This window comes from Ambystoma mexicanum, chromosome 1q, assembly GCF_040938575.1.
Source record: "Ambystoma mexicanum isolate Mex_15411 chromosome 1q, UKY_AmexF1_1, whole genome shotgun sequence".
NCBI lineage: Eukaryota > Metazoa > Chordata > Amphibia > Caudata > Ambystomatidae > Ambystoma > Ambystoma mexicanum.
This window is the reverse complement of record NC_090922.1, coordinates 952,382,844-952,393,603: the sequence shown is the minus strand read 5'-3', so window position 1 is coordinate 952,393,603 and position 10,760 is coordinate 952,382,844. Positions and strand designations below refer to the sequence as shown.

General features: G+C 45.1%; 1 protein-coding gene across 1 annotated transcript; it reads left to right on the top strand.

The window, feature by feature from the left end:
• The first annotated feature begins 2,607 nt into the window (after window positions 1–2,607).
• Window positions 2,608–3,771, top strand: LOC138559641 (uncharacterized protein MCAP_0864-like). The gene has a single exon (XM_069642737.1). The coding sequence runs from the start codon at window positions 2,608–2,610 to the stop codon at window positions 3,769–3,771; it is 1,164 nt and encodes a 387-aa protein (XP_069498838.1).
• Window positions 3,772–10,760: the final 6,989 nt, after the last annotated feature.

The window sequence follows — 10,760 nt, the reverse complement described above, 5'->3', positions numbered from 1 at the left end:
TAGAATCTGCCAAACATATGCCGTGTGGTACAGCCTTAGTACTTGTTGCAGGGTATCTCACTTGTACTGTGCATAGGTCAGATGTCCCGCAGGGACATGAGTGCCCATTCATGCTCCATGTGCATTGCACGCATGCCCCTATGTGTCATTGACTGGATGATCACTGTAATACAAGTCCTTGGTTACATACATTGCCTGCCATCTCATCAGCCTTCCCATGTCAACTGTGGCTCAGTCCTGCGTTGCACACATGTTTAGGGTCTGCCAATCTGTGTGGCTCACAGGACTCAGCCTGTTCAATGGCCAATGACTCTGTCCAACTGTTGTTGTGTCTTCTTCACACATGGGCAGAATCCAGAGTTTTCATCATGTGTCCTGCTTACTGTCCCAGCATCATTTGCAGTGTTGTCACTTGAATCACATTCAGCTGTTGATGCCAGTCAACACTGCCTGTCAATACACAGGTGTATGGTCAGCCTTTTGATAGCATGCTAGGCATCCCTGCTTTGGTACTGGGGTGGAGAGGTGCTTGGCTTCTAGATATGGTACACATTGAATGCACAATGCACGTGATGTCTGAATTTGACATTGCACTGCCTTCACATTTCCTGGCACACACCATGGAGTCCTTGTACATGTAGGTAGTGAGTGGCGTACACATTTTCTGCACTGCATAGACCCACTTCCATGGAAACTGCCACCTTTCAACAGGTCTGATCACAGAAGCAATTCAAAGTTGACCCAGCATGCATGGCAGGTTATATGTTGTGTGTCACATGTCTGCCTGATGCATTTGCTGTCGGTGTGTGTGTGTGTTGTGTGCTTCTGACATGTGTAGTGACATGTGGAGCGGAGTGGACAGAGTGTTTCCTGTGTGGGGCAGTCTGTCATTCATTGCTATACTGGAGAGGAGGAGCCAGCCATTAAAATCCCCCAGCAAAACGAAGCGGAGTGGAGCGGAGTGGACAGAGTGTTTCCTGTGTTCCCTGGTGGTCCGTGGAGGTCTGGAGAGGTTCGGATACTCTCACCAGCAGAAGGCGGAAGGTGGCACGATTGCAGAATAGAACGGCTAAGAGCAGCTGCGTGTGCACCTTCCCCATAGTTCCCCATATTTCCCTGCCCGCTGTCCGCTGCGCCACGTTTACTACGAGTGAGCTCTGATGAAAAAGGACGAGAAGTGCGAGAAGTGCACTCTGCGTGAGGAGCGTTTGGAAAGATCCGGAAGTCTCAAGGATGAGGACCGGAGACACTGCTCCACCCAACACGCGAGCACACGCAAAGCGAGGGAAAGTAATGTTAAATGCCCCGATGAAGGGCTTACATACTACTATCACAGCGGTGCGTGGAAAGTCATCAACGGAGGTGAGAGAGGAAAGAGCAGCGGGAGCAGAAGTTTTACATGCAACTAGCACAATCTCACCGTACCACCTCGCTGCATGTTCGGAGCCCCACGCTGAATCATTGAGATCAAGAAATGTGAGGAAAGATGGCTCAATTTTAACCCGAGAGGGAGAAGTCGCTAGCTTAGCTAGTGACGAGTTGAGCATTGTAAGTGACTGCGAGGGGACAAGTGAATCAGAGAACACTGATGGCGCTGATGAATCTATGGAGGGGGACACTGGTGGCCCAGGGGAGTGGACTTACGTGAGCGAGGGACGGGAGAGTGATACAAAAGAAGGGACTCCCCCCCGAATCGCTCTGATGCAAACTGAGGAAGCCACTGACACGATAAGGACTGAAATAGAAGAGTTGCAAATACAATCGGAGGAGGAGAGAAAAATGGGGGTTGAGTCGAGACCGAAGATCTGTACTGCTATGGTACACTGCGGCTCTGCCGCGACAACATCTAGTGCCGGAAATCCGCTCTTCAGACCCACGAGCGAAACACTTGCAATTACGACTGAGAGGAGAAGGTCTATGAACGTTACCTCAAACCCTATCCACATGGACGCCCAGATAGGACTTAGCGACCACTCTGATGAAGTCAAGGAGAGTGTGAATTTACCTAAAGACGATTCACACTACAATAAGCAGAGGAAAGAACTGAATAAAACAACTTGTGCGTCAGAAGAGGATACAGCAGCCGAGACGTTTGATCTAACAAAAGAGTCATCTCCAGGGAGTGTGAGAGGACAAAGTGTGTCCCCAACAGGTCGCGCGGCTGTCCCCTGCAAGATTTCATCCAAACCAATACACACAGGCTCTTCTCTAAAGATACTGGCATGGACAAGAGTGGCTACAATGCACAAGGAGGATCGCAAAACATTAAATCTACAAACTCAAAAGGGAAAAGAACATGTATTAATAAACAACAAAAGGAGAACATCGGAGTCAAGCGAGAAAACCAGTATCGCTGTGACAGAAGGAGACCCCAATGAGGAGTGGTCTCGCGCCGCGAGATGGAAAGAAAGACTTACAAAGGAAAGAACTGTCGAGACACCACGTAGAAGGGACTCAGTAGGGCTCGCGGACCAAGTCCTGAGAGACCTAGTGGAAATGAATTCCAATTTATCGAAACGATGAAGGAATTCAGTAACACATTCATGTGGAAGGACATCTCCACAAGTAGACTGGCAAGGAACTAAGGAAAAGAGCCTACACCACGTGATGACGCTAGAAGCGTACACTCCTTCCTTCGAGTCTAGAAACGAAGAGATTGTAGGTTCACAAAAAAGTTGCCGAAGAAAATTAAGCTCTGACTTAGAACTCGAAGGTGGACACAAAAGATTTAAAAGTAACACAAGACGGAGTCTGACGCCCACACCGAAGAGATTAAGTGAGCAAGCTCAGAGTCAGGCATCATCTGAGTCTGAGGACGAAGCAAAGTCTCTCCATCCAAGAAAGGTGAGACAACAGTTTGAGCAACTCCCAGCTCCGATGGCTCCTCAAAATTCTTACGAAGTCACGACACTCGTTGAGACGACAATTGGAAGGTTGAGCCCCATTTTAATGTCTGCAACGACGATAGCGGTGGCCCCGTTGTTGAAACTTTATGAAAATCTAAACGAGAGCCTTCGCGACCAAACAACATTAGTCGCACTGCTGAACTCGAAAATTGTAAAACTCAAAATAGATTTGATGGACATGACGACACAGGTCGTGGAAACTAGAAGAGGTAATGACATATCTTTAACAGCGCTAAGAGAGTCCTTAAAAGCAACAATCGAAGATAAAAGACTCTTGGCAGAAGTGACGAAACAAGCTCTGGCGCTCTTACAAAAAGATCGTGAATATAGAGCGGATGCAAGTGAGAATCGACTTCCAGCAAAAATCCAACTGAACTCAGAAACAACACATGCCACGACCGCAAAAGACAGCGACGTTGTATCACTGACAAATGAGGAAACGTCAAAACTAAAATCTGTGCCTATAAGAACAAAGAAGAATAAGAACTGTTGCTCTCAAGCAAACTTGGAAATGTCAATTCTGACGAGGGACAGCCCAGAGAAAACAAACAAGATAAAGGACTCCTCTGACGAAGTGAGTGAAAGAAACAGCAAAGAGAAAAACAATAAAAAAAAGGAACCCACTAAAGAGATCAAAGATAGCGGTAAGGTCCCGAAAGAAAACACCCTCAAAACTCCAACAAAAAAAAAGAGGGCCCAAGAAACGGACCTAATTGAGATTGTACAAATTGAAAATGACGAGGGAGGAAGTGAGAGTGAAGTCTTAGATGATCTAAGGCTGAGTATGAAAGAAAAAGATGCGAGACAGACGACGTTAAACAGCAAAGTCAATGTCATAACTGAAAAGAAGAACGAAGTTGAATAGTTTGACATTTTCGAGTCTAGAAAATCAAAACGGAGCGCGGGTCAAAGTGTGAAAGGCAGGTCTGTCGACTTAAATCAGAGTAAACATAAAATGAAATCTAAAAATCAGCAAGTGCAGAAGAATAAAAATCCACGAAGTTCTGCAAACTTCTTCCAAAACATCAAAGCGCTAACCATCACAGTAAATAATACTGAGCCCATGGGCGTGACTAACAAAAAATGCAGCACAGACTCCAGCAAGGCTGTAAGAACAACGGCCACAGAAGATCCAGCTAAGAGCAAGACCAGACAGATGGAGACAAACGAAGATGAAGGAAAAACAAAAACATCATTGGTGATTGAGGAGGAAGCTGAAGATGACGAACATTTACTGAATATGTCAAACTATAGCTCACGGACTGAAGGAGATGTTGAGGAAGACAACGCCACTGAGACAGCTGATGAACGCGAAGTGAAAACCCAGCAATACAAGATGAGAGGAGTGCCAACTTTGACACGCAAGACCCCTATTGAACCTGAACAAGAGGGAGCGACAGGGCAACCAGGAAAAAGAGTTTTCCTATGGCCTGCGACTCCAAAAAAAGCAGAATCAACGTTAAAGAATAAAGAGCCCAAAGAGGGAAATGATAAAAGCTTTTGCACGTTAGAGGAGAAACGTGCAAGGATTATACAACAACAACAAAAGAAATGCTGTGTGTAGTCCAAGTGGGTTATCAACCAATCCAATAAGCAATGACATGAAGTTCCAAACGACGAGGGAGGCCCAATCAATTACAGCACCTTCTCCGAAAAGTCAAAGAAAAACAGATAAACCCATTGAGCACAGCTGCAAATCTATGAAAGATGAGAATTCCACCCGATATAGGGTACTGGTGGAAAAAATCGATCTCAAAAAGAGTGACCCCGCTTTAAACAGATACACGATACTGCAGATATTCCAAAAGATCCCGGTGCTAAGAACTTTAAAGAGCCCACAAATTTACAGGGTTGAAATTATAGCAGACTCAAACCAGAAATTTGTACTGCTTCATATTGCTGAGAAAAAAGTTGTCGAACTGATAATGATGAGCGAGAGACAATTGTTGAACGCAGGCTACCAAGTGTATGAGGCAGATAATGCACTGGGAGGAAACAACTGTGATAATCCAAAAGATAAAGGTGCTCACCTGATAACCGAAAAGGAAACACAATTGAAAAGCCAACAGGAGAAAAGTCTAATAAATGAAGCCCAAGAACTAGACAAAAATGGAGGGGACGAAGAAGGTGGGGGTATACAACACTCGTTAGAGGAGATAAAGCAGAAAAAAATCAGAATAACAGTTGAGAACACCCAGGATCTAAAGAGGATGAAGTGCAAAAACACACTGAATACTGAAGATGAGTCCCAATCATGGAGATGGATAGCAAAATCTTTAAATAGGTCACCAATGAGCTAATGCCAAAGGGGAAAGCTGGTGATAACCTCCTGGAACACGAGGGGGTTTAACCATTTATTGAGTTCAACACCAGAGTTCTTGAGAAAAGCCGATATTGTCTGCATGCAAGAAACATGGTTAGCATGTACACCGTGTGTAGAAGGCTATGAAGTAGCTTTCAATCCAGCGATTAGCAAAGGAAAAGGTCGCCCAATGTCGGGACAATTAACCCTGATTAAAAGAAAAAGCGGTCTGAGAATTAAAGAAGCTTGGAATCTATCGTCCCATCTACAAAAGATTTGCATTGAACCAGTGTGTTCGTCAACAACTAACAATCAGACCATCCACATTTTAAATGTGTATTGGAATACAACAGCGAAATTACATCTAAAATTTGAGGATGACATCTTAGATGCAATCGACAGCATACTAGAAGGAGATCCAAACGCACTAATAATACTGTGTGGAGACCTTAATATGAAACTGATTGAGATCTCTCAACTTAAGGCATTAGCGAATCACAGAGAAAAAACAATCTGTGATCGCTGGCTTGATGAAATGTCTCTAAGAAACCTAGTAATGCTGAATGGAGCGTTAAAGGGTGATACTCCAGCCAAACCAACCTGGATACGAGGAAGTCAAAAGTCAATATTAGATTACATTTTCGTTTCTGACAATCTATTCCAGGAAATCGACTCTTTCCACGTGGTTATGACTAACCACAGCGACCACAACATGGTGGCAGCTGAATGGAATAAGAGCATGTCAGTGGAGCATAGGCAATGGAGACAAGATCCATCTGTGGTTCCTGGCCGTAATAGACTGCGTCTGAAACAACGCGACATTGTGTCAATCACCGAATTAGAAGAAAAATCTCAAGAACAGAACCTCCCGAGGTCAATAGAATACCAACAACTCCTTGAGATCTATAAAGTCAAAAAGAGAACGTCTTTGACGAGATCGGAGCACAGAAAACACCAGTATGACCCGGAAGTAGCACGAAGAAAAAGAGAATTAAGGAAACGAATACGGAAAATTAGGGCCCTACACGCACTGGACATGGAAACACAGATAAAAAAGGTGAAAAACCAATATAACAACTGGTATAAACAGCGTAGAGCAATATTTGAACAAAGAGACGCAGAGTCAATGCTGAAGGCGCTAAATCAAAAGAATACCAGAGGCTTTTGGGACATTATTAATGACAGACAGAACTCTGATAAGGCACTGCTATCAAGCATGGTGCACCAAAAAGAGTGGGTAAAGCACTACACAATGTTATTCAAAAGGTGAAAAACGTCTGAGCCATCAAATGAAGACACTAGACAGCCGTGGGAAATCAACATGGAAAGAGAAGACATCCAAGCGACCATCAAGAGATGTAATGCCTCCCGTGCAGCGGGACCTGATGGCCTGTCAAATGCAGACCTAAAAGAAAATATCGAAGAATGGTCAAATTTTTGTCAGACACTTTTCAAAGCAATAAAAAAGGAAGGGAAAATCCCTGAGACATGGAAATCCGGGATTATCGTTCCGATTTAAAAGAAGGGCATTCGCACAGACTCCGCGAACTACTGCCCAATAGCCCTACTCGATGTAGTGGGGAAAGTGTTTGCATCGATGTTGCTAGCTCAACTGACCAAGTGGATCCACCAAAACAAAGTATATGATGAACGCCAGTCGGGCTTTGTCAAAGGTATAGGCTGTAGTGTAAACTTGTTGATATTGAACCTGTTAAAAATCGATGCCATCAGATCAGGACGAAAAATATACCTGGCCTTTATCGACATGGCGAATGCCTTTGATGGTGTAGACAGAGAAACCTTATGGGAAAAACTCAAAGAAAGAGGATGCAACGCGAGCCTCATCCATGCTATTAAAGATCTATACTCCGACACCTATATACAGGTGAGACTAGATCGTGAAGGAAATCTAACCAATCCCATACCAACGGAGAGGGGTGTGAAACAAGGGTGCCCGTTAGGAGCTACCTTGTTTAACTTCTATATATCTGAAGTTGGAACAGCACTGTCATCTGTTGTTTCATTTCCGCCACTCATAAATGGAGTCCCAATAAATCACATCATGTATGCGGACAACATGGTAATTATAGACCAGACCCCCATAGGGCTCCAAAGAAAACTTACAGCACTAAGAACTTTTGCTGATGACTTGGGTCTTGAGATCAATGTGGCCAAATCAGAGATTTTAGTATTGGAAAACCAAAGAGGAAGAACTGCAAGTAAAAAAAAAACAACTTGGTCTATAGGAACAAATAAATTAAACAAGGTGCTGCACACAAGATATTTAGGAACCATGATTAACTCCAGCATAAATGACACCCCAATGACAAAAAAACTCCTAAATAGCTGCAAATTATTAACAGCACATTTTACAGCAAAAATATGGCAAATTTTCTTATGAGGCGGTAAGAAGATTTTACCAAAGTAAAGTATGCCCAATTCTCACATATGGTGCCGAGAATATGTTTGGGTGTGATTATAAAATATGGGCCCGTTGCGAAAGCATCTTCTGGAAAAGGATTCTCCAGATCCCACTAAGCACACCTACAGCATGTGTACTGTTTGAGATAGGACTCTCTACTCTCAATGCGAGAATCACCTGGAACAAACTGGCTCTGTTCAGGAAAACTCATGAAGTAGCAAACTTACCCTATGTTAAATTCTTGACAGAAGACAAAGGACAAGGAAAATCAGCATTGTGTGAGTGGAAGCGCCAATGCAAAGAAATTCTAGCACAATTGGGTTCAGACGAAGATACTTTATGGCAGAATCCAGATCTAGTAAAACGAAAACTATTAGACTGGGACTGGATAGAAATCAATGAAAAAAGATCTTCGGACAAGTGTATGCTAAACACTCCACCTGAAGCCAAAAGACGCAACACACTCGCGAAATATCTAACGCTATCACCGTGTAAATGATTACGAAGACTATACTTAAAATTTCGCCTAAACATCTATGAAACCAAAGAGATCCTAACCCATCGAAGGAAGATTGCGACTGGAAACTCTAAATGTAGGTTCTGCGCAGAAGAAGATGAAAATGTAAAACATCTGGTCCTGCGTTGCCCCGAACTTAAAGTTCAGTGAGAAAATTGCTTAAGGAAGGAGAGGAGTCGAGTCGTGTCGTATGGTCTGGAAGAATGGTGGATACATCTTCACATTGGCGAAAGTAAATCCCTGCTGATTGCAACAATGCGATTCCTTGATCAAATGCAAATTCGGTTGGGGGAGACTTCTCCATATTGTGAGGATAAGACAATCGCAAACGATTGACTTGGTGAACAGTGAAGACACTGAACAAGAAAGCCACTTATTATATACGCATAGTTCTGAAAATGGAAGGTGTAAAGAGCACAGAAATAAACGAGAACTAGAGAAATCTCCCGAATGGAGATATACTAAGGTCCATTTGCGCTAAGCCAAGAGAAAGTTTGCCATTTAGTTGTAATCCCTATTTTTGTTTTTGGACTCAATTTGTGTATTTTAAAAGTGTTTTTTAATAAGTTAAAGTGTTTAAAAAGTTTTCAAAAAGTTTGTTAAAACTGAACGAAAATAAAAACAAAATAAAAAAAATGTTTAAAAAAAAGTAGTGACCTTTTTTCTCTCTATTTTTCAGGTGGCGGAGGATGGTGTTGTCATGCCAGACAGAGGGTTATTACCACTACATCAACACGGCACTAGTGGGGGTCGTGGGGTGGTAGGCCACTGCTCTGCATAGGCTTGCTGGGGGGTGCTACAGTCCATCTTGTCTCTGGCTGCCTATGAGTCCAGCCTTGATGACGACTCTGACGTTCATGTTGAGTGGGATGAGCATCAAGTCCATGTGTCAGGGGTGAGTGATTCTGATGTGGACACTCCTCTGTCTGCGACACCTGCACTGAGGGATCAGACAGTCTTGGTTCCTCCGCCCGTGGTGGATCGGGACGCAGGGTCACCCTCCACACCAGTCACTGATGTTCCTGGGACATCACGTCGACAGGGCATGTAGTCGTGCAGCCGTGGGCGGTGCCAACACAGCGAGGACCCCCGGTCCTTGGGTCCCGCAGGGGTCAAGCCCGGCAACGCGGTCGCCGCGCGCAACTGCAGTATACTGAGTGGGAGCAAGACATGACTGCCAATTCAGAACGGCAGGGGGCAGCAATGGAGAACATCGCTGAGAGCATGGAGCGTGTGGCCAGATGTGCTCCCCCCTGCTAGGCAGGTGCTTCTCCAGGCGGCATGGTCCACGGCCCGCTCGCTCAGGCTGGGCATGGCGGCCTCAGACAGGGCACGCCAGGCTGAAATGTTGTCTCTGCGTCAAGCAATTGCTGCTCACGCAGAGGCGCACATGGATGCCCTGAGGGAGGGGTATGCTTCCCTCAGATCCACTCTGGGTGTCCTTATGATGCCCCAGAGGCAGCAGGCAGAGGAGAGGTTTGCACAGCTTGAGCGTACCATCTCGGCTGAGCTACAGGCTTGCCGGGAGGTGCAGCGGTTGTCCAGCCAGGCCTTGCAGGAGGAACTCCGTGTTACACGTGCTACCTTGCAAGAGGAAGCACGTGTATCACGTGAGGTTCTGCATGCAGACCTACGTCACATTGCCACACAGAACCAGGCTCACCCGTCCGGCAGACTTGCTGCCGACGAGGGGCAAGCTGCGGCTAGGCGTGGCCAGGCTACTGTGCCACGTCCTCCTTTCCAGGATGAGCCAGACTCAGACGACCATCTATCTCACACATAGGTCGGGCTGTGCAGGTGTTGAGCCCATGGAGGTTTTTTTTTGGCTCAGCATCATCGCATGTGGATGTTGAGCAGCACCCTGTACCTCCCCCCTCCTGGGTGCCTCCCCTCCCCCCGGGTCGTATGTAGCCATTTTTGATTTTTCTTTTAGTTTAGTTAGTTAAGTTTCTGTTTGATAGTTAGTTTAATTAGGTAATGTAGGTTTTCCATAGTTAGTGTAATTAGTTAATAGTTAATATAGTTTAAAATTGCTTGTCTATTGTGCTTTCATGTGACGGTGCAGTGCTTTGTGGCTTTTGAAGGCATCCACTGTCTGTTCCAGCTGGGCCTTTCAGGCTTGTCTTGTGTATGTGTTTGCTGCTTGGGGTCCTTGACTCACATATGCCTCTCCTGCCTCCCTTATCCATGGGCTCGCAAGGAGGGTTCGGTGTCACAAACTTTTACACAAGGGCTTTGGACTGTCATATCTGTGGCATGTCTGGTGCTGTGCGACTTGTGTTTACACCCCAAGTGGGGATGATTTTGGTGTTATTGTCCACTGTTCAGCTTTTGCTAGATGCAGTGTTTCATGATTAGTGTGTACATTAATTGTTATGCATTGTGTAGTATGCTTGTTGCAATTCATGCTGTAGATAGTGTTCCACACTTTGGATGTGAAAGACGGACTGATGGTGTGATTTATGATGTGACTCTCTGACATGGTCAAGTAATGGGATGCCTGAAGAGACACACACAGATGACTTTGAAGCATTAATCATGTGTTTCATGCCCTTTCTGCAGGGGGATGAGCATCCTGAGCACCTTTGCCAGCAGACATGGCCCATTGGACGT